At 37.2% G+C, this 25,958-nt stretch overlaps 1 protein-coding gene across 1 annotated transcript in view; it reads right to left on the bottom strand.

Moving 5' to 3' along the window:
- The window catches only part of KLHL13 (kelch like family member 13), a 185,347-nt gene that overhangs the window by 91,473 nt on the left and 67,916 nt on the right, over positions 1-25,958 (bottom strand). The window contains exon 2 of the mRNA XM_022562956.2: positions 20,988-21,061. Within this exon, the coding sequence (XP_022418664.2) occupies positions 20,988-21,037 (50 nt within the window). The 5' untranslated portion in view covers positions 21,038-21,061. The remainder of the gene's footprint in view (positions 1-20,987; positions 21,062-25,958) is intronic.

Here is a 25,958-nt window from a genome sequence, read left to right as displayed (position 1 = left end):
CCATTTAATAAATGCCAATAATATCACTTTACTTTTATATGATGCCCTACTAATTACAAAGCACTTTCATGTCCTTGATTTCATTAATTTATGATCTTTTATTATCTTTGCCTCACCAAGAAGGAAATTGAGACCCAGGGAGGTCAAGTGATAGCTTGTTAAAGGCAAAGCTGGGATTAGAAATGGAGTTTATAAAGGCGAATAGGAAGAGAAAGGGACAAGAGTAACTAACAGCAAAGGTGGGGGATGTGCAAAGAGAGGGGAGACAAATACACAGATACACAGAGGCTCGGCGGGAAGAACATTTCCCCAAAGGATATGTGAAATGTGTGGTCTTAATTTTTTCAACTACAGACACAATAGTATCACCTCTTAAAAATCACTTTGCAAGTGATACATGGTAGCTCATAGGGACCTTTAACTGGTTGCATCTGTCTAGGCCTAATCAGGAGAGAAACGAAACACTAATTTGAACTAGGAGTCTCACAAAAAGAATTATTAGCTTTGACAGGGGATTTGAATAACAGGGAACTAGAGTGATGAGCAACTGGCTAACGCTAAGCAAAGAGAATTCTAAAAAACACAGGAATGTCAGATGTCAGGAACAACTACTACCCCTAGGGCTGAAATAAAGCACCCACGTAAGAGATCCCTCCCCCAAGGCTAAGGGTCCAAGGGAGTGCCCCCAACCCAGGGCCAAGATCCAGACCTCATTTGGAGAGGGCATATAGCTCACAGAAGGGCAGAGAAGTTGCTGTGGTCCTCATCTTTGGAATTTCTGGAAAGCTGAGCCAGCTTTGAAATTTTCCAGAAATTTCAAAGATGAGCCTATCATTTGGAACATAGCTCTGGGAAGTGCCTTACCAGAAGCACTCTTCCACAACACTGTCTAAGGCGGCGCCAGGAAAAGCTACTGACAATTGGGTGAAGAAACCGAGCACTAGAGAAGATGCCTGAGTTGCCTGAACAGTCTGCTGAGCAAGCCCACAGGAAGCTTGAGGCAAATCCCTCTCCTCGTGGTATGCCTTTCCAGAACCTTCTACTAACAAAACTTCAATGCCAAGTGGCAAAGGAAACATATATTTAAAAGCTTCAGATCCATGTCCACAGAGCAGGCAAAAAGGGTGAATTTGAACCTGAGGGTCAACAAATCAATAACTAGCACATTGGTTAACTGAGAAATACTGTTTGTAAGTAAGAGACAAATTTACAGCACAGCTGGGCACATTAATTGTTTTCCCAAGTCCACATTCTGGACAAATTTGCTAGAATAAGAATTATGTAGTTGTGTTGCTTTGATTCTAATACTTCATACTATATATAAGACATGTGGATGTATACCAACTCATACCCACTTATGAGGTTATAATTAGGTAAATGTGCCTTCACAAAATTTTGAAGGCAAAGAGTATTAGATTTTACCTATGTAATCTATCCTGCCAGGGTACTGCAGAAAAGAACCTTAAAAGACCATGTAGTGGTATGAAAGGCAATATACTGCAGCTATGGAATTATTCCTAAAATAACAATTTTACATGTTAAAGTGGTCTTTATTGTCAAAGCGCTTTCATAGCTGCTAACTCATTTTAGACTTGTAAGTTCACATAGCCAATTGCCGTTGCCCTTCCTCAACAGAGACCTAGCTACAGGGTCTAAAGTTCACTTAGCTATTTGGCCAAACAAATGCATCGAAGAGGTTCTTTCAGGCTAGAACCAATCCCTATCAGAGAATCCCAACCTATCACTGGGAATTACGGGTGGTGTTCTGCTGCAACCTTCTCTCTTCTTCTAATCTCCTAAAAATGCTACAAAATAAACTTATTTTCAATTTACTTTGATTAAATGTATATTTGAGGAATCTTGCAACCTGTAGAGATTCCATTATCATTGGCTAGAGATGAGTATAAAAGTAAAGCTATATTCACTTCAATAGTGTTCAGGGGAGCGTTTTCTCATGCTTTTTGGGTTTTGTGGACCAGTAAAATATCAAAAGCATCCTGGGGTCCTACAAAGGGTAGCCAACTTTATTTTGCAAAGTAGGAATATTTTCAAAGGCAACTATTAATCCATGACCTCTTATCCGCAGTTTCAAAATCCAAACAATTGGAAATCAAATGTTTCTTTTTTTTCTGCCTGTAACTCAACTCATTTGGCAGCAAAATCTGAACTGACCTGAACTCATCTGGCAGTAAAACCTGACCTGAACAAACGTGAGGCTATACACACACTTTTTCTATCTCAGTATAAATATGCTAATATGTATAAATACATTTCACTGCAGAAATATTACTCTGATTACAGGGTGTCAGTTCAGCTCCTACTGGGGCTATTATGTAATATAGGAGACATGCACTCTATTACCTGTCTAAAAAACAAAAAGAACCTAAATTCTGAAACACATCTTGCCTTAAGGCTTTCAGATAATAGGGGTACACGACCCCTCATCACTATCATTTCATTAAAGAAAGGGCAAATGGGCATTTTAACAACCAAAAAGTAACAGACAACCTCAGAATAGAGGATGGTTCTTTATAATCAATAAATTCAACTTTCTGGGAGAAAAACATCACAAAATTGTTGGTTTTCTTATTTCACTTCAGACCTGTGACAATACCCACAACAAACCAGCTTCCATGTGCTAACTAGCATCTGGGACCCACCACTGGCGAAGACATTCTACTCAGGTGGCTCCATGCTCAAAAGATGGTCTTTGGAATCTTTTTGTAGTCTGGGGCAGGACTGTCATTCTGGGACAGGACCAAGTTAAGCCATTCCGTGACTGCTGTAGGCCACAGATAAATGATATTTATGCAGCGAAAGAACCAGTGGTCATGTAGAATCCATCCAACAGAATTTTTAAACGTTTTTTTCATAGGGGCAGGACAGGAATAAAGACGCAGACGTAGAGAATGGACTTGAGGACACGAGGAGGGGGAAGGGTAAGCTGGGACGAAGTGAGAGAGTGGCATTGACACATATACACTACCAAATGTAAAACAGATAGCTAGTGGGAAGCAGCTGCATAGCACAGGGACATCAGCTCAGTGCTTTGTGACCACCTGGAGGGGTGGGATACGGAGGGTGGGAGGGAGACGCAAGAGGGAGGGGATATGGGGATATATGTATATGTATAGCTGATTCACTTTGTTATACAGCTGAAACTAACACACCATTGTAAAGCAGTTATACTCCAATAAAGATGTTAAAAAAGAAAAAAAAATGTTTTTTTCCCCTTAAACTGCCTCTAGTGAACAGATCAGAAGGTGCCTGCACCTCTGGTCCAAATCTAACTGAAAAGGTTCTTTGATTTTTAAATAACTAAGGTAACTGAGTGAACATGTATATTCAAAAATAAATCTAGAAAAATCTAAATATATATCCTGATTGTGAGGACACTATACAAGCTGGGAGGAAAACCCACTAGTAAATCATCTTGTTGCATAAGAATCTTATGGCTTTTGTAGATCGCTTCTTTCTGAGCACCACCTATCCCCTGAACAGTATGATGTACTAAAAATTCTAGACTACTCAAACATGTCAAGTTTAATCCCAGTAGATGCTACTGAATCAAGTGTCCTACAGTTTAAGAGAGATCGTTTAATCTCTCCTACAAGGGCCACCATCTGCATCTACAGACAGGACAATAAGTCGTTCAGTTCGACAACATTTAACGAATCTCTACTTTGCATAAGTCACTGGGTTAGATGCAGGAAATGGAAGGCTAGATAGGAAAATGCCATTTTCATCATGGACTTCATAGTCTAGTCGGGAGAGACTATTTAAAAAGTAATTATTACACAATGTGCTAAGTGATCTGATAGATGTGCAATCAAACACAGTAGGATGGAATATCATATAATTCAGCTGGAGGCGGGGAGCAGAGTTAAGAGATCCAGCAAAAACAAAGGCACAGAGGGTCTGAATAAACTTAGAGAGGCCTTAATCACAGAAAAGACTACTGCATTTCCTCTTGCGTATTGTATTGCCTCTTTACATTCATCCTCGTATGTATTTCAAAACATACATAACTCTATACTGTAAATTAGGGGAAAGGAAATCAAAGATAAAGATGAGAATAAATCTTTGATGAGAATAAAACTGATGGTCATGAAATATCAAGTACTCTTTTTGCCCCCCATCGTTTGGTGCCTATGCCTGGTTGGTGCTCTGAGCACATGGTTAATTACCTGTTGGGTAATCCAACACCATCACAGCAATACAAAAGAATGTGGCATATTTAACAAAGGAAAAATAATGCAGTACAGCAACAGCACAGGTTATAAAAATGGGAAGTGGCAAAAATGGGGTTAGAAAGATAGTTTGGGTGCCCAATATGAAGGGCTTTCTATGCCATGCTAAGGAAATGAGCCTTTCTGAACTCACGTCTTTAACCTTAAATAACCAGGAAGAGGTTACTACATAATAGGTTTTAAAATTATCTCCATTCAAAAATGGCTATTATGAGAAAGAAGTCGTGATTCTATTAGCTATCTGAAAAATCATCTAATTCCCAACTTCCTCATTTTCTGACATCATATTTCTATAATATCATTAAGTAATAATCAAATCAGAAATAATCATTAATTAGTAAGCTAATTAATATTAATCTGAAGAACTCAAGTTGACAAGCAAAAATACCATAAAATATAATGAAGAAAATGTGGATGCTGACTGCATGAAAACACTATTTATTTATAACAAAAACAAAAAGTATGTGAGATAATTAAACATCCAACAGAAGGGTAGTAATCTTTTGTTTGTGGGCTTCCCTGGTGGCGCAGTGGTTGGGAGTCCGCCTGCCGATGCAGGGGACACGGGTTCGTGCCCCGGTCCGGGAAGATCCCACGTGCCGCGGAGCAGCTGGGCCCGTGAGCCATGGCCGCTGAGCTTGCGTGTCCGGAGCCTGTGCTCCGCAACGGGAGAGGCCACAACAGTGAGAGGCCCGCGTACCGCAAAAAAAAAAAAAAAAAAAAATTTGTTTGTGAGAAAAAAAGTGACAACAACTGAACAGTCAAAATAAAGAGAAAGTTCATGCCCTGCCCCTTCCTGAACAGTGTCATCAGAAAGCCCTAAGTGGCATCAAGCAAAGTAGGCATCCTATGGTGAGGGCAGGGGAGGGAGGGCATGGTGAAGGCCCTTTATGGGGCTGCAGAGGATGAGGAAGCAACATCAAGGATGGCCTGGCATGGCGAGTTGAACCCCAAACAAACTGATGGTGGTATTCATGCTGGGGGACAGCAGCCACAGCCAGACTGGGACCGTTGGAGGCCAACATCCGGGGAGGGAGAGGGCAGCGTGCATCAACAGGATATGGGCTGCATATGGCACTGGCCAAATAATGGGAGAGACACATTTCTTTTCTTTTCTTTTCTTTTCATTTTTTTAGCCAAGCCGTGTAGCTTGTGGGATCTTAGTTCCCCAACTAGGGATTGAACCCGGGCCCTCGGCAGTGAAAGCACCGAGCCTAATCACTGGACCACCAGGGAATTCCCCAGGAGACACGTTTCTTAATATTAGAGATTGAGGGGTGAAAACATGGAAAGGCAGAAAGCTAGAATGTGCTCTATGGTGTTGTATTAGAATTTGAGGGTAAATCAACTACACTCCAATAAAAAAATGTTTTAAAAAAGGAATTTTAGGTATTGAGGGGAATTCATAGTTTTCAACATATTGAAATATAGATGTAAGTGTATATGTGTGTATGTGTGAAGAGGGTGTGGAGAAAAGGGAACCCTTGTACACTGTTGGTGGGAATGTAAATTGGTGCAGCCACTATGGAGAGCAGTATGGAGGTTCCTTAAAAAACTAAAAATAGAACTACCATACAACCCAGCAATCCCACTCCAGGGCATATAACCAGAAAGGATGAGAACTTCAATTTGAAAAGATACATGCACCCCAATGTTCATAGCAGCACTATCTATAATAGCCAAGACATGGAAAAAAAGTGTCCATCAACAGGAGATTGGATTAAGAAGACATGGCATATTTATACAATGGAATATTACTCAGCCATAAAAAAGAATGAAATATTACCGTTTGCAGCAATGTGAATTGACCTAGAGATTATCATACTAAGTGAAGTCAGACAAAGACAAATATTATATAACATATATGTGGAATCTAAAAAATAATACAGAATCAGACTCACAGACATAGAAAACAAACTTATGCTTACCAGAGGGGAAAGGAAGGGGGGAGGGATAAATCAGGAGTATGGAATTAACAGATACAAACTAGTATACATAAAACAGATAAGCAACAAGGATTTACTGTATAGCACAGGAACTATAGTCAATGTCTTATAATAACCTATAATGGAAAATAATCTGAAAAATATACGTACCTATAACTGAATAACTTTGCTGTATACCTGAAACTAACACAATACTGTAAATCAACTTTAAGTAAAAAAAAAAGTTTGATGAGGAACAAGATATTTATAGAGCCTCAAGGTACTCCCACTACCTGCCCAGAAACACCATTAATTAGAAGGGAGAGAAAAAGTAATTTTACAGTGGAGAAGCCTGACAGACAGCAGCTTAATCAAGTTAACATCACCAATACAGGACAAATTAAAATTACATGTCACCTGATAGGCTGCAATGAGAATACAGTATCATTTCTGTGCAATTCCTGCTAAAGAAGGAAAACCCGAATAGAATCATGACAAACCATTAGGACTAAGCCAGACTGAAGGACATTTTACAAAATAATTGGCCTTTAGTCCTCAAAAGTGCCAAGGTCATGAAGGTCAAGGAAAGACTGAGGAAGTGTTCCATACGAAGAAAACTGAAGCGATATTACAATTAAATGCCATGCATGATTCTGAACTGGAACTTTTTGCTATCAAGAACATTTTGGGAATAATTGGAAATATCTGAATGGGCCTTGATTAGAATGTGGCAATGGATTAATGTTAATTTCCTGATTTTGATGGTTGAATTGAGGTTATATAGGAGAATGTTCTCATTTTTAGAAGTTATACACTAGAGAATTTGGGGCTAATGGGCATTGTGTCAGCAAGTGGCTCTAAAACGGTTCAAGAAAAAGAAGAGCTCTGTGTACTGATATTATAGTTTTTCTGTAAATTTGAGATTGTTTCAAAATAAAAAGTATTACAAATTGGAAAATGCTAATATAAATTTTGGTACATGCATACACTAAAATAATATTTATAATGGGGTTAATGATAACAACTTTAAGAGGAAATATTTTAGTGCTTATTATGTTCCAGACAGCATTTTATAAGCATATCACGTTGAGTGATGATGAAAAGGAATGAGGACACAGAACGATACTCTTGATATATTATGTGAAAAATACAAATTAATATCTATAATATGAGCCTATTTTTATAAAAATAATACATATACACACATTTTATATAAATATAGACCAATATACTAACCGAGTAGTTAAATAACTGAATGATATAAATTTTCTTTTCATAAAAGTACTTTCTAAGTTCTAAAAATAATGAGATATATTAATTTTGCAATACTATTTATTTTAAATTGTACCACTTAGAACAATATATAGTAGTAATATGGGGAAATGTTAAAACTGCATTATTAGAGAAAAACATGATATAAAGATATGTATAAGGTATGAGTCTAATTTTACTTTATTTAAAAAAAGGGAGGCAAAAATGGCTGAGTGAAATATATTTAGATGTTAAAAGAGTAGTTAAATCTGAATAATGACACTAGAAATTATTTTTTATTTATACATTTCTGTATTTTCGACTACATGTTGATTAATTTTATTTTTAAAATGTTATTTTCTTCATTAGGTGATTATTAAGTAGATTATTAACAATATGGAAAGTGTTAATGGCATCACTTTGTAAAATACAAAACTGTACATACATGATGACCATGTAAAATGTATGCATGGAAAAACAGTTGAAAGGATGTACGACAACACAATAACTGGTTTACCTTCGATAAGGTGAAATCATGTGTGATTTATTTTGTTTTCTGCATTTTCCAAAGCTTCTGTAATTTTCATATATGTATACATATTATTTCATCTGTAATGTGTAAAAATTCTCTTAATAAGGGAAGGAAGGGAATTCCCTGGCGGTCCAGTGGTTAAGACGTGGTGCTTTCACTGCTGAGGGCCCAGGTTCAATCCCTTGTCAGGGAGCTAAATCCTGCAAGCTGCGTGGCATGGCCAAATAAATAAATAAATAAATAAATAATTTTTTTTTTAAGAAAAGGGAAGGAAAGCACATGAGGGGCACTGGAATAAGAATTTGTGATAAATGTTTTATAAAATAATTCTTAAAACTGAAAAAGAGCCATTATCTTAACACTCTCAGAAGGCAAACACACAGCATGGTAGTGTAGACATGGATACTGAGTGTGGTGACCAAGGCGATGGCCTAATCCCCAGTACACTGCCTAATCCCCAAGACCTGTGAATATGTTACTTGACATGGCAAAAAAGACTTTGCAGATGTGATTAAACTGAGGGCTATGAAATGGGGGGATTATACTGGATTATTCAAGTAGGTTCAATATAATCATAAGCATTCTTAAAATTGGAAGAAGGAAGCAGAAGAGGTCCAAGTGATGAGACGTGAAATGAACTCAACCCACTGTTGCTGGGTTTGAAGATGGATGAAGAGAGCAAAGGAGTGCAGGCGGCCTCCGAAAGCTGAGAAAGGTAAGGAAGCAGATTCTCCCTGCGTACTCCAAAAGGAACGCAGTCCTGCCTATACCTTGAATTTAGCCCCATGACCTCCAGAACTGCAAGATAATAAATCTATGTTGTTTTAAGCACTGAGATTCTGGTTATTTGTTACAGCAGCAAGAGGAAACTAATACATGGGGCTATAGACAGCTGGAAAGAAGTGGATGATTTTAGCAATCTGTTTTAGGGGGAACAAAATGACTGAGGCAGGAGAATGAGTTGAAATTGAATTAACAACGTTGTTAACAGCAAGAGCTGTGTCTGGACGCAGACGTGTCATTAAATATGTTTATGGCCAAATACTACGCTAGAATAGTGCTCATAGTAACGTTTAGGACACTGACTGGGTTTCATTTCGATCTATTTTTATCTACCTCCCTACTTGCCACTGATTATTAGATTAAGACTTATTCCCTTATTGTAATTAATGTAAGCATTAATTCCCTTATCAATACTTATCCATCCCACAGAAAAGAAACTACTTGAACTATTTAGCCAAAAGAGTTTTACACATGTAAATAATGATAGACTATATACCAATTTAACTGTAAATACAAAATTTATGCACCATACAATAACGAAAATCTGACAGAAAACGTTTAATTATAGAAACTACTTTTTTTGCTTTAAATGTGCAAAATGTAGGTTTCTGAGGTAAAAATGACACTTTATGTCAGAAAACCTGGGTACTCGTGTCTTGGGTCTTTCCCTTGCTATGCAAACTTGGAAAAGTTCTCTCACCTTTGCATATCAGATTCCCTTTCGTTTTATATTTAAGAGGGTTGTACAACATCTCTACAATCTTTTTCTATCTCTAAAGAAATGCAGTCTCTTTTTTGTGGAGCCACAACTATTCTTAGAAAAACAAATAGCCTTAACTCTGTTTTCAACTCCTTTCAAAAATCAACTTGACCTGCTGGAGGGTCTACCTTCCAGGGAGAACAAAGTAATTCAAGCATATCATCTCATTAATTTTCAAGACAGGAGAAAGAAAATATTTCTGTTTGGAAAAAAAGGAGAAAGAAAAAGAAAGAAATCGATAGCATATTAAATAAATTGCCACTGTTATGTTGGCAGAGCCAGGACCAGAAAACAGAGTTTTTCAAACTCAGGGCTGCACTCTGCCTTTTCAACAGAAGGGTCTATCAGGTAATGAACTACCCTTAAAGGGAATGGGTAGGAGTATGGGATCAAAAGCTAGTATTTATGTACTTTCCCCTTCATGCCACATGGTCAACGGATAAATGTAACGTGAAGGGGCAGACTGTAGGGTCTGGAGATCAAATAGCTATTCTCTCCCTAGAGGCCTTATTGGCTTTAGCACTGCCTCAGGGAACCTAGAGAGAAAAGTATGTTCTAGCCAGCTCTGGACAATGGCTGATCTCAGACAAGCTCAGGCGAAGTTACATAATACTATTTTCAATAATGTGCCAGGAAAAATAAAGGACACTGTCTATATCTAGGCACAGCTCCTGTCAAAAAGAAGTTTAATTCAAATTCACTCTGCTGCCTCTGTTATTTTGTTTCCCGAAAAGGAGATTGCTAAAATCACCAGAGGATTTCTTTCTAGCTATCTGGAGCTCGTACCTATGTCAGTTATGCCATGCTGTGCTGGTAAAGGAAAACGTCTCCACCTTTGGAAGAATTTATTGCATTATCTACCCGGTAAGGGTAGGAAGTAAGGGAGGAGGACACGTTCCCTTTCCCTCAATGGCAGATTAGGACCTTGGGCTCTCAGAGGAGACCCATAATAGGGCTGCCTGAGGGTCACAAAGCTTGGGATTGCCATAGCTAAAACCCAAAGCCAGGCACAGAAACTACAATCCAAAGGAAGAGTAGAGCTTCCTTCCAGGAAAAAGAAAAGGTATTACTCTTTTTCTATTCATTTTAATCTAAAATGAAGCAATGGCAGAAAGAAAAGTATTAGGAGACAGGAAGTCAAAATATCACACAACACTGATAACCAAAAGGAAAACTTTGTTGTCTGACTGTATATTTTTAAAAAGTACCCACATCGCTAAGGCTGTGAATTATTTCATGGGTCCACGTTCCTAGTCCCATGTAACCCATGACCCAACTGTGGTTCAGGAGCCTTTGGAAATGTTACATAATCTTTCAACACTTTCCACGCAACTGCATTTGTTGGGAAGATGAAAAGGGGGAAAAACTGAAGGATTGGAAAAGGAGAGAAGAGAAAACTTTTTAAAGAAAAACTTACTTTTATCAGTTTCCAGGTTCCCAATTCATTTATAGCACTTAACCTATTAATGGTATGCACTTCCAGAATACAGCAGAAATGCCTTGGCCTTAGGGTCAACATCATGGGTAGTAGGTAAAAAGCCCTGAGAGAGTTCACAACCCAGGGAAGGAGACAGACAGGCATATGGTTAAATGCACAGACTGAGCTGAACTCCCTGGGTGTGAGCCCTGCATCCATGCTTATTAGCTCTGTGACCCTGGACAACTTACTTAAACTTTTCTGTGCCTCGATATACTCACTTGTAGAATGAGAATAATGATAGTACCTTCTTCATGGGGTTATTATGAGAATAAGATAAATTTGGAATAAGGAATATAGAATTATATATATGTGTGTGTGTGTGTGTGTGTGTGTGTGTGTGTATATGAGTTCGGACCTGGCACAAGGTAAATGCTATATGTGTCAGCTATTATAATGACTATTCAAATACAACTAGCACTACTATTGGGACTTCGATCACCACTACCACCACCATTGAAATAAGAGTTGATACTATGGGAGCCATAAGAAAAGAATACCTAATTCTGTTTGGAAGAGGAATGGGGTACATGTCAGTGAAAGTATCACAGGGGAGTTAATAATACCTTTGTTGGGTCTTGAAGGATAAACAGGAGTTGGTTAGGCCAACAACCAGGGAGAAGGCGTACCAGCAAGAGGGATGGAAACAGGAGGAAACATATCACCTCCCAATTTTGAGGGAGGGCAACACGTGCTCTAGGCAGGAGATGAGGCTAGGCAGGCAGAGAGGAGCCAGTGAAGAAATCTAAACAAGGAAGCGATATGAACATACATCTTTACATTCCAGAAAGATCATTATGGCTGTAACGGGAGGGATGGACTGGAGAGGGAGAAGGAGGTGGGAGGTAAAAGAGTTTAAGACTGGAGGCTAAAAATCAGTTTAGAAGGATATTATAAAGATCTAGGTGACAAACTATGTGGGTCTGAAATAAGAAGGAGATAATAAGAATAAAGCAGCAGAGGCAGTGGATTGGAGAAATAATTAGGAAAGAGAAATGGGACTTGGTGACTGACTGAATATGGGGAATGAGAAAGAAAGAAGAGTCCTGGATGATGGCCAACTTTCTGAGTGAATGGCAGTGTCACTTAGCAAGGCCAAGACCACAGACGAGGAGGCAGGTTCTGGGGACAGAGATGAGACAGGTTTGGACCCATCGTGTTTACAATACCAGGCAATGGTATTATTGAAATAAGAGTTGATTTATTCAATGTTGAATAAACACTTGTACTTATGAGTTTTAAAATATTAACAGTGCTTTCAGTGCAGTAGAATTATACTTTTCCATATTTTTCCAAATACTTCACAGTGAGCATAAATTACACAATTGGGTAAGGAAAACTTTAAGATGAATACATGAGTGTCTAAATTTAAATAACAAATAGCTAATAGCCTCTGATCCCGCCACCCCCAACTTACCGCTAAATATCTAACAGACACAAAAAGTGAGAAAATACAGCACAGGTATGGGAACAGACCTGGCAAAGGTGCTGTTCCCTTCCACTGTCCACCCCTGATACCTCTCTTGTGTTCATATCAAGTCAGACATTACAAATATTGCTATATACTGGGAAGCCTGCGTGCCAGGCTCTGGATATATGGTATGTTCATTTATTACTGCTGTGACAACTACAATCTTAACAGCTTTAAACAACACAAATTGACTATCTTAATGTTTTGGAGGTCAGAAGTCTAGAATCAAGGTATTGGCAGGGCTTGAGGGGAGAATTTGTTTCTTTGTCTTTTCCAGCTTCTAGAGGCCACCTGCATTCTACGGCTCATGACACCTTCCTCCATCTTCAAACAGCATGGCTCCAAATTCTCCTTCCATCATCACATCTCCCTTTTCTGACTCGGAATCCACCTGCACCCCTTTTATGAGGACCCTTGTGATTACACTGGGCTCTCCTGGATAATCCAGGCTAATTTCCCCACCTCAAGGTCCTTAACTTAATCACATCTGCAAAGTCTGTTTTTGCCACATACAGTATCAGTCACAGGTTCTGCAGACTAATATGTAGACATCTTTGGAGGGCCACTGTTAAGTCTACCACAGGTAGTATTTTCCACATTTCTTCACTATAATGGTACTATTTTTTCCTTTCCATACTCTTTCCTTTGGAAAGCAAACCATTAAGTCCACACTCAAGGCGGCAGATAGATGAAGTTCCATCTGTTGAATGGGGGAAATATATACATACAAACACACACATTCGTACATATATAAAATTCGGAATTGTTCTGCAAGGAAGAATTGTCTCTTCTCCCTCGTCTATTTATTTCAATCATTTATTTCTGTCAGTATTGGCTCATGGGTAAAACTCTGAGGAAGGGGTTGGATTAGTACCCAAGAGCACATACAGGGGCAACGGTCAATTCATTCAGTAGGCAAATACCTACTGAGCAACTAATATGTACAAGACATGGTGGCAGGTGCTAAAATTAAAGTACACACTGCTATATTTAAAACAGATAACCAACAAAGACCTACTACATAGCACAGGAAACAGTGCTCAGTATTCTGTAATAGTCTAAATGGGAAAAGAATTTGAAAAAGAAAAGATACATGTATATGTACAACTGAATCACTTTGCTGTACACCTGAAACTAACACAACATTGTTAACCAGCTCCACTCCAATATAAAATAAAAATTAAAAAAATAAAATAAAATAAACAAGGTCAGGAATCTTGGCTGGGGAAAAAGATAATCAAGACAGACAAGATCCCTGACCTCCTAGAGCTTCTATTTTAGCAAAAAGGGATAGATAATAAACAAAGAAGGAAAATATCTAATAGTGGTAGTGACGATTCATGCAGAGAATGAAACTGGGGGGGGGGTGTGGTGTGACACTAAACAAGTGACCACTTTAGAGTGGGTGGTCAAAGAAAACCTTTAAGTGGACATTTAAGTGGAGATCTGAAAAGAAGAACCAGCCACACAAAGACCATGGGGAAGAACGTTTCAGACAAAGGGAACAGCCAGTACAAAGGCCATTCAAGGAATCTTTCTTCCTTTGAGAATAAATAAACAGAAAAACAACTAGCATGGGAGCAATGAAAATGTATTGAAAAACAAGGACAAGGAGATTTGTCATTATAAAGACTCAGAGAAAGAGCAGAACTCTGCAAATGCTTTCATATAGGAGTCAGAAAACAATGTTGAAAGCCTTTGGCACATTCAGGAGAACGAGAAAACATGGCCTCAGTAAAGCAGGAAGAGGAAGCCAAATAAGATAACATGATCAGATGAGGAAAGCAATAAATTGTATTTGCCAACTACCAGGAAACTAAACCAGAGTCACAACCAAAATGTATATCAGAGAGAGTAAAGAGAGAGTCTGATACAGTATAAAATAAATTCATTAAGTAAAAGGAAAAAAGATAACAAATATTAAAGTGAGGAGAGAAAATATGATAGATATGGAAGACACTAAAACAAGTAACACCCCAAAAGCGGATCCAACCTAAATATTTAAGAAATCATTTATACCGTGAAAGAGTTTATACTTTGCAGCTATTATATCTACTACAAGTTTTTATTAACATGTGAAAATGTTCATGATACAACTAAGAAAAACAGCAGGATACAGACATGATATACAGTATAATAAAACAGTAAGTGCTTCCATTTATTGAGAATTTATCATGCACCAGGAATGTGACTACCTTACAAAATTTTATTTTATTCTCAGAACAATCCCAAACAATGATACTCTTTTATTTTATAGATGAGGAAACAGACTCAGAGAGGTTAAGAAACTTTCCAAAGTTCACACGGCTAGCAAGAAGCAAAGCTTGATCTGAACCTGTATTTGGAAGACTTCAAAGCCTCTGCTCTTAAGTACAACACTAGAATCATATCATGTTCAATAATTACAACTACAGTTACATTTCAAAATGCACCAAAAGACTAGAGTGAAAATGCATTAAGGGGTTAACAGAGTTACTTTTCGGTGATTATTTTCCCTGCATATCTGTATATAATTTGTTATTTTTAAGTGTTCTATAATAAATATGTATTACTTGTAAAGTCAAAACAAATAAACAAACTGGTAGAGAGAGGAATACAGCACTTTTTAGTTGGGGACTCATGAAAAAGATTTAAATGTTAAATACATAGAAATGTTAAGGTCTTCACCTATAGCTTGGGATTCAACTAATGGCTGTAGATGAGATGTCCCAGAAAGAATGTGTAGAACATGTACAGAATTATGAACAGGAACATTTAAGACACAGAAAGGGGAATCAGGGTAGTAATTCCTCTCCCCAGAAGCAGGAACACTTCTGGCCTGGAAAATTCTCTAGAAAGATCAAACAGGCAACATTACTAACAAGTTCACGTCCTTTGTATAAAGATATGCAACTATTCGGTAAGAGGAACAAATATGCTGATAAACGTGCACCTACAGCAATGTATTACGACAATTATAGTGGGTAACCAAGACCTACAGAATTTCTGGGCCAAAATAAAAGTCCACTGTATAAAATTTAACTGGCCTCAGAAATTCGTGCATTACCCTCATATTACAATCCTTATGGGCATCTTCTAGCCTAAGATTTAACCTTATTATAATCACTGACTCAATTTAGCAAAGGTAAAACTAGATCTTCATAAATTTTTAATCTTGAAAGAGCATAAATAACCATACCTTCATGGAAGTTTATAAAGTCAAATTGTGAAAACAGTAATAAAAAGGACATCTTCAATGACTGACCATCCTCAAGGTTAATCAAAGATGTGTTTATTTATCACCTACCGTGTGCTTAGGTTTAAAGACATAATTCCAGACTTTTAAAACTAAGAGGAAGGTCGGGATCTTCCAATCCTTAAATGTTACAGATGAGGTCAGCGCTTGACAAACAGTAAAGGCTCAATATTTTTAAATATCAAATGACCAGATTGAAAGCCCTGTGTTCCCTTGGCATCATATACTATTAAGAAATGATTATATAGTAAGCCAGTAAAAAAAGTCAGAGCTTATTCTTAGAATCTGTAGTAAATTTCATTAGTCTATTTTACAACTTAAAGATTGTTGTTTAATATTCAATTGCTTAACTATTAGTAAGAGTTGACTGTGGGAAACAAAACTACCCTAAACAATTTAACCAAATGAAATCATTGGCAACAAATAATTATTGATAAATGTTATAACTTCTATAAATACTTAATGAATGCCTATTATGTACAAAATCCTGCATTATATGCCATGTGCTATAAATATACATTAGATACAGGTAGTCATGCTCTGAAAGAGCTCTCTTAATGATGCTGTAAGGAAAGATGCTCAAATTAACTTCAATGCAGAGCCAAATGTGATAGAATTCACTACAGGGAAGAAAACCAGTTCAGAGGCAAAAGAGACCCTCCTGATCACCTGCTTGGATTGATCAGGGAAGGTTGATACACAGGGCACTGAATTTGATCTGGGTCTTGGAGAACAGGTAGGATTTCAATAGTCAGGGACAGGAAAGGGCAATCTGGACCACATTATCAGATAATCCATTTTAAAAGATCATGTTGACTAGAGTGTGAAGAATCTAGTTGAACGCCAAGTATTGTTAAAGTTACCCCTAAGTATTTCACAACTCCCTCCCCTCCCCTCTTCCTCATTTCCACTGGCATCACCTCTGTTCAGACTCTCCTCATTTCTTATTTTGACTACTACAATAGCCACCAAACTGGCAGGGAACCATGTATTATCATTCATTGCCATATCCCTAACACCGTGCACAGTAAGTGGTGCATAATATTTGTTAAAGGGATGAAAATCCAATTATACAGTGTTTGGCACTCTTTTTCCTTACTGCAAACATCAGACAATATTATATACTGTGTTTTATTTATCAAAGAGTACTTTTAGAAAACTGGAACACTGTTAGAGCTTTACACGTCACTGCAGAAATCCTTATTACAGCTAGGAACCCCATCAGTACACACCACCACCATAACACCAACTGGGTGACTCTTAACCAAATGTCTCCCTGACATTACTGTAATGTGTACATGAGGACGATGCTCACACTTGCTGTTTGCAACAAAGCAAGACACATATGGCTGACCTCTCCCTGTACTAAATGAATCACTGGAATAAAAGTCCTAATAGGGTAAAACATATGCTGAATGGTAGACTGCAAGACTAAAAGCACCTAAGACTAATAACAGGTTGATGCTATTCTGCACTGCTACCCTCCACCCTTAATTCTTTATCTTCCTACCTTGTTTACTAATTTTCGACGTTAACTTTCTGCAATAGAACAAAGATTCATCACTTTTAATATTCATCATCATATTTTAGCACCTGAAAATGTTTAGCACTTAGCAACTACACAATAAATGTTTGTTGAATTATAAATAGAAAAATTAGATTTTTTTGACCAGCAATTACTACATGTCAGACATTGTATTAAGCAATGGGGATACATTTCTTTCATATATTCATTATCTTATTGAATAATCACCTTGACAAAATTTTCAATTTCCCATTAAATTCGTGTTAAATCTATACAACAATTTGGGAAGAGCTCTTTGCAAAATTTAGCCTTTTTTTTTTTTTTTGCGGTACGCGGGCCTCTCACTGTTGTGGCCTCTCCCGTTGCGGAGCACAGGCTCCGGACGCGCAGGCTCAGCGGCCATGGCTCACGGGCCCAGCCGCACCGCGGCATGTGGGATCTCCCCAGACCGGGACACGAACCTTCGTCCCTTGCATCGGCAGGCGGACTCTCAACCACTGTGCCACCAGGGAAGCCCCAAAATTTAGCCTTTTAATCGAGGACCATCGCATGTCTCTCCATTTTTTTTTTTTTTGTCTCTCCATTTTTAAAAAATATCTTCTTTCCTATCTCTCAGTTGAATTTTTAAATTTTCTTCATATAGGTCCTAGAAATTTTTGTTGGGGTTATTACTAAATATTTACATTTTATGGCTTTTGTAAATGGAATGTTTTCCATTATATATTTTAAATGACTATTTGTGATATAGATAAAAGGTACTGGTTTTTATTTTTATCTTATATCCAACTATATTTAGAACTTATATTAAAACTGTCAATTAAGAACTTGTTTTTATGTCTTAGCTTTTGCAGGCACATGAGTCTATCTTCTAAAACTTGATCATTTTTTTGTCTCCTCCTTCCTGTTAAGTATGCCTCTTTATTGACATTGGCCATAGTTTATAGATACATATTTTAATGTGGTGATTAGAGGGCATCTTTGTTTTGTTGCTGCTTAAGGAACAACTCTTACATTTATCATTAAGTGCGATGCTTGTTTCTCGGTTTCAGAGAGATAATTATTTTTCTTGTTAAGAGTGCAACTTTCTATCACTAATTCTTTATTCTTATGGGCAATGAATTTTTTTCAAACACCTTCAGCATTTACTGTACCTTTTATTTCTTATGAGATCTATTGACAGGATGTGTCATATGAGTAGCTTTCATGGTATTAAGGAATCCACACTCTGGGGTAAAACTTTCCTAGTCACAAAGGGTTAATACTTTTCATACATGCCTAAATGTGTTTGGTTTGTATTTTATTTAGAATATGAAACTGATCCATAATTTGTGTATACAAACAGTTCATAAGTTCATTTATTTAAGTTTCTGGTCAAGAATGCACTTATAATGTGAGGGCTAAAACCATAAAACATCAGGAGGAAAGCCTGAAATTTGGGAGGGTAAAGATTTCTTAGAAAGATGCAAAAATTACTGAGCATAAAAGAAAAAAAATGATAAATTGAACTTCATCAAAATGAAACAAAAATAAAACTGCTCACCAAAAGACACAAACAAGAAAATGGGATGGCCAGCTACAGACTGGAAGAAAATATTCATAAGACATACATCTAAATATCAAGAAAAAATTTAAAAACTCTTAAAACTCAAAGAGAAAAAAACCCCAATTTTTTAAATGGGCAAAAGATTTGAACAGATACTTCTAAAACACAAATAGTTAATAAACAAGTGAGGAAAAGGCAAAGTGAAAACCATAGTGGGAAACAACTATATACCCAAGAGAATAGCTAAAATTAAATACCAAGAGCTTGTGACGATTCTCACTTATTACTGGTCAGAAAAGAAAATGGTAAAAAGTGCTTGGCAGTTTCTACGAATGTTAAATAAATTAAATAAATATATGTATACATCTCCTATGACCCACCAATTCTACTTCTAGGTATATATCCAAAGGAAATGAGTGTATATGGCCACAAAAATATTTGTTAAAAAATGTCAACAACAGCTTAATTCATAATAGCCAAATAATGGGTATAACTTAAGTGACTCTCAACAAGAAATGGATAAACAAACTGTGGTATATTTAAACAATGGAACACTACAGAGCAATAAAAAAAGAAGAAACTACAGATACCTGCAAGGATGGTGGATTTCAAAAACATTATTTTGAACAACAGAAGCCATACACAAAAGAACACACAGTGTTTGACTCCATTTACATGAAGTTCAAGAACAAGCAACACTAACCCAAAATATGTAAGTCAGTAGGAAGGGAGGGGACATGAACTGGAAAGGGAAACGAGGGAATTCTCTGGAGGGATGGCATTGTTTTCTATCTTGACCTGGGTTGTGGTTACCTGGATGACTGCATGTATAAAAATCAAGATGTATATTTAAATGTTTGTGTATTTTACTATATGCAATTATATCTCAATAATAATAATGGAAACAAATTCAATTATGCTGTAACCACCACAGTTATCAACTTGAGCTTAGGAAATCCTGCCATCCGACTAGTTCCTCTTCCAAATGTGTAATATAGAATCCCTGCTTCAGCAGTGCTTGAACTCTACAGACTCAGTTTACCATTAGGTATTCGGCACAACGTCCCCCGTCCAACTGGCCCAGCAATCTACTCTTCTATCTTTTCACCCAACATGGCAACACGTGATTCCTGCTGTGATTTCCTGGCTCTCGGTATCTCTGAACAAGTCTACCTTACAGCCCCTTGCCCACATTCCAACAAGCATGTACCCTTCATTCACTATTTCCTTGATGGGAATATTATGTACAATTCCTACCATGGTATCTTTCAAATAACAATAACGTTATATGTGTCCCCTTTATACTTCAGCCTTTCCCCCCTTTCCATATTCTTTTAAGACACACCTATTTTTAAAGTACTTTAGAATTTAGTAACACAAATATTGTATTTTCAAAATAGTTAAAATCCCACATTTATATTTCAACACAAGCACGGATATACCGTGAATTACTTGCCAAGCTCTCTCTCTCCACACAAACACACACCCAATAGACACTTTTTTAATCCTCAAAACAACCTTGAGATATAGGTATTATTATTATCCCCAATTCACAGACGAGAAAGTTAAGGCCCAGGGCAATTAAAAAACTTAACCAAGACTACACTAGTAACTGTCAGAACCATGATACAGACAACTCCAGCATATTATTTCAAATATTTCACCCAAACCATACAATTAAACTATTGGGAATAAGGGATACTCTTTCACTGCTGCAAAGTAAAGGCTATGTTTCTTTAAACCACGAATTTAAAATCCCAAATTGACAGAGGAAGCTCTCAACTTCTCAGAACTCCCTAAAAAAGTTTTAACTGGAATTTTAAATAACAGAAAGGTACACACAATCACAGGGCAATGCTATTTAAAAAAATACTTTGTTGAGACATCTATTCGTAAGCAACAGATACCAGTATTTATTCATTGCTATGCTTTAAAACTAAAAATTCAAATCAATAGCTCCACTGACTGAATTCCAGGTGTTCACAATGTACACCAATTTTGATTTCTGATTATATTTTCTATGTTTTTCATTAGCTCAGAACACACAGTTATTAACATGTTCTTCATTCCATTTCTTTGTCACCCAGGCATTCTTTTATTCACTCGTATAGCAAATACTTTTATTTTATGCCAGGTATTCAACAAATATTTATTGAACACCAACTATGTTAGGTAAATAAATAAGCAGAAGAGACATTATATAACTTATAAGGTAAACTGCTTCCATAAATATACCGGTTACGGAGTATTGCAGCAACTGATTCCCCTCTATGCAGGTGATCCATCACCTCTACAAGTCGGAGAATGACCTGTTCAGGAGGAAAAGAAGTCAATATTTACTATGAAAATCAACACTAGAATTTTCACATTATGCTACCTTTGTAATATTTTACATATTTTGCGATAGGCAAAATGTATGTCCGTGTACCTAATATCCATATTACAGCTTATGAAAATTAAGAAACTGAATCTGCAATAGTCCAAATACCTGCAAAATTCAACACCGAAACCATTAAAGAGTACTGACTAATTTCATGTGAAATCATTAGCCAACAATGATCTATGGAAAAACCACCGCGTATACAGGAAGATGGATTAAATGAGAGTCAGAAGGCCTGGGGTGTATGTGTGAAGTTGGGTGAGACAGACAAGTTAAGAAGCGAAGAGTTACCAGCGGGACTTGAGGCCTGTGGGGCCCATATGCAGGGCCCACGATTTTCGAGGTGGTTGGTCAAAATTAAGGATAGAAAGATTGTTTAAAGATTTTTAAACCTTAAAGATATAAAATAGGTAATAGAGGTAGGAACATTGTTTTTACGGGAAAGGAGCAGGCGAGGTGGTAGTAAACTATAGTATATATTTGTTTTTAGTAATGTGGATGCTTTGCATTGGCAATAGAGAGTATATTTTTCTATTATATGTATTCTATATGTATATGTATTCTATTAATTTCAAATATATTGGGAAGCAAAAATGTATAATTTACATAAATGTTTCTTGTTAATAAAATCAATTTATTGCATTGGGAAGATAAAAAGGTATAGTATCCAGTTTAGTTTGTTCATATAATTGTTTGTTATAAAACTACTTGAAAACCTAAAATAATTAAGCTAGAGGAAAAAAGATTTTCTTCATTGTTCCCTGCCTTCACCTGCCCCTTAACTTAGGGGCAAAAGGAAAAGAAGTAGAAGGGGAAAAAGTACAGTTGACCATGAACAAAACAGGTTTGAACTGTGCAGGTCCACTTACATATTTTTCTCAATAAATATAGTACCTGCATTTCCATTTTACAAATCTTTAAATTAACTAAGTGTGGGGAAAAGCTTGTGTTCAATTAGAGATCATAATATGTGGAATCAAAAGAGCTAGGGTTTCAGTCCTGATTCTATCCAAACTGTTTCAACTTCCTGCCCTTGGGTGCACCATTTATCAATTCTTTTTTTTTTTTAACAGCAGAGATAGCAGTACGAGGATTTTCAACTGTTTAGGGGTTGGCGCCCCTAACTCCTGTGCTGTTTCAGGGTCAACTGTACTCTGTTTCTTGGGTCTTCAAAACTCTAAAAAAGAAACAAATCAAATGACAACACAGCATTCATAATTATTTGCACAATCGCATTTCTCTGCTTATAGTCTCTGTTATTACAAGTAAAGAAACTGAGTAGCCTAAACAAAATAAATTTTTTAAGCATCTCAAAATCAACTGACTTTTGACTTACCTTTTCTAAAAGTGTTTAACCAGTGAGAGAATTCTGAGAAGTTGAGAAATTTTAATTTTGTTTAGGCTACATGATTTTTTAGAAGACGTGCCAAGAGAAAACCAGCTATATCTAGATTACTATCAGGAATCTGGGAATGTGAAAATAATTAATTCATGAAACTTTTTACCAACTACATCTAGGGTAGAACATACAGGTCCCAAAATTAGGTATGCAAACTTTCACTTAATCCCATCGTTTTAAGCAATCCACTTGCTGCACCTGGATCTCTGAGTCTGGGGCTCTCCTGTCAAATTCTCCACATAATAAACCTCTGGTCTCCAGAGGAGCAGAGAGGGGGTGATGGTACAGGAGACTTCAGTGACTTATTTTAGACTTTCAAAGAACAGCCCATGCTTTCAATCTCATGACTCATTCCTGCCTTCTACAGACCAGGTGCCTCCAAGTCTTGAAATATTAGGAATTCTATGGGAAGAATGAGTTGCTTTCTCTCGAAAGTTCACGTAGGGGAAGATACTGGAGTTGTAACTTCCTTTGCTCTAAGTAAAAAAAAATAGTTCCAACCTTACATCTGTCAGTGTTTCCATTCCTGTTCTCTTTGTCCTTTTGAATTTTTCCATTTCTTTACTCTCATTTTAATGGAGTTAGGAAGAGAGAGGAAGTAAGTGCATGTGATCAACTTATGCAAGATATAAATGAAACCAACCATTTTTAACCATGGAGTTTGTATGATCAAACATATGTATTAGAAAATTAACACTGCCTGCAATGTGGTGGTGGATCAGAGAGAGAGACCAGAAGTATGGAGACCGATAAGAAACTACTTCCAAAATCAAGGCATGAAATAAGAGCACAGACAAGGACTATGAGGGCAGGCAGGAAGAACTAGGACTTATGACAGATCACTGACAGATTTTAAAGGGATAAGGGGACATAGCAAAGACAAAATCTATTTACGTAACAAGGGGAAATGGTGATGATATCAAGTGAGGTAGGGTATAGAAAGAAGGAAAAACACTGAAAACAAAAACAATGGTTTGTATAGACATATAGAAGTAACCCAGGGCACAACATATAGTATCTAACAGAAAATTGGAAATATAGGTCTAGATTTAGGTTGGAAGTAGAAAGGAAAACACAGGAATATTTAGCCAGTTAAGTGATGAGACTGGGAAATATTACTCATGCCAGGAGAAAGTGCAAACTCAACGAACATTTTTGTGCAATAAACAGAGGAAGACAAGCTAGCAAAGAAAAGAGACAATAGGTAGGAGGGAAGAAACTAAAAGAAGTGTGAAAAGAAGAAGGATAGTTCAGAAGAACAGTGGTTAGAGGGTATTCAACTGTTTCACGTTCTGCCCAAAGTAAGATACAGCTAAATGATTTGACAGCTATAAAGTCCACGATGACCTTTTTTCAAGAGTAGTTTGATGAGTGGGGAGAATCACACTGCAGTGGTTTGAAAAATAAAACAGAAATAAATAAATTCTTTTAATAACTTGTGAGGAATTTAAATACATCAGGGAATTACTCTACAGTGAAGGTGGTCCTCAAACAAGTAAGAGAAATAGAGATGATTAAACGATTGGGGGACAATCAGGTAGTCACTTAGAAAAATAAATAGGTTGTACACTACTTCACTTCATACACTAAATAAATTCCAGAAGGACCAAAGATTTAAAGGTAAAAATGGAAGCTTTGAAGCAGTACTAAAGAAAACCCTAGTGAAATTATTTATAATGATTCAGTGGAGAAGGTATGCAGCACTCAGAACCCAGGAACCATAAAGGAAAAAACTGTTAAATCTGACTGTAGCAAAAAATTAGAACTCTGTACTTCAAAAATACCACAAAGTCAAATGGCATTTGGTAAAGCAGAAAAAATAATTCACAATAAGTGGTGCTGGGAAAACTGGACAGCTACATGTAAAAGAATGAAATTAGAGCACTCCCTAACACCATACACAAAAATAAACTCAAAATGGGGCTTCCCTGGTGGCGCAGTGGTTGAGAGTCCACCTGCCGATGCAGGGGACACGGGTTCGTGCCCCGGTCCGGGAAGATCCCACATGCAGCAGAGTGGCTGGGCCCGTGAGCCATGGCCGCTGAGCCTGTGCGTCCGGAGCCTGTGCTCAGCAACGGGAGAGGCCACAGCAGGGAGAGGCCCACGTACCGCAAAAAAATAAATAAATAAATAAATAAATAAACAAACTCAAAATGGATTAGAGACCTAAATGTAAGACAGGACACTATAAAACTCTTAGAGGGAAACGTAGGAAGAACACTCTTTGGCATAAATCACAGCAAGATCTTTTTTGGTCCACCTCCTAGAGTAATGGAAATAAAAACAAAAATAAACAGATGGGACCTAATGAAACTTAAAAGCTTTTGCACAGAAAAGGAAACTACAAAGAAGACAAAAAGACAACCCTCAGATGGGAGAAAATATTTGCAAACGAATCAACGGACAAAGGATTAAGCTCCAAAATATATAAACAGGTCATGCAGCTCAATATTAAAAAAACAAACAACCCAATCCAAAAATGGGCAGAAGACCTAAATAGACATTCCTCCAAAGAAGACATACAGATGGCCAAGAAGCACATGAAAAGCTGCTCAACATCACTATTATTAGAGAAATGCAAATCAAAACTACAATGAGGTATCACCTCACACCAGTTAGAATGGGCATCATCAGAAAATCTACAAACAACAAATGCTGGAGAGGGTGCGGAGAAAAGGAAACCCTCTTAAACTGTTGGTGCAAATGTAAATTGATACAGCCACTGTGGAGAACAGTATGCAGGTTCCTTAAAAAACTAAAAATAGAATTACCATATGACCTAGTATCCCCACTCCTGGGCATATACCCAGAGAAAACCATAATTCAAAAAGACACATGCACCCCAATGTTCACTGCAGCACTATTTACAATAGCCAGGTCATGGAAGCAACCTAAATGCCCATCAACAGACGAATGGATAAAGACGACGTGGTACATATATACAATGGAATATTACTCAGCCATAAAAAGGAATGAAATTGGGTCATTTGTAGAGACGTGGACGGATCTACAGACTGTCATACAGAGTGAAGTAAGTCAGAAAGAGAAAAACAAATATCGTATATTAACACATGTATGTGGAACCAAGAAAAATGGTACAGATGAACTGGTTTGCAGGGCAGAAATAGAGACACAGATGTAGAGAACAAACGTATGGACACCAAGGGGAGAAAGAAGTGGGGGTGGTGGTGGTGGTGGTGGGATGAATTGGGAGATTGGGATTGACACGTGTACACTGATGTCTGTCAAATGGATAACTAATAAGAACCTGCTGTATAAAAAAATAAATAAAATTCCAAAAAATTTTCACAATACACACGACAGACAACAGAGTTAATGATATTAATTTATACACACAAACACGAACACTTAATCAATAAAACCAATAAAACACTATAGTAAAAGTGAGCAAATAATATAAACAGAA

The sequence above is a fragment of the Delphinapterus leucas genome, chromosome X (assembly GCF_059928025.1).
Source record: "Delphinapterus leucas isolate spDelLeu-1000000601 "Yukka" chromosome X, BTC_Dleu_Yukka2, whole genome shotgun sequence".
Lineage (NCBI taxonomy): Eukaryota > Metazoa > Chordata > Mammalia > Artiodactyla > Monodontidae > Delphinapterus > Delphinapterus leucas.
The sequence above is the reverse complement of the archived record's forward strand: the minus strand, read 5'-3'. Positions and strand labels throughout refer to the sequence as shown.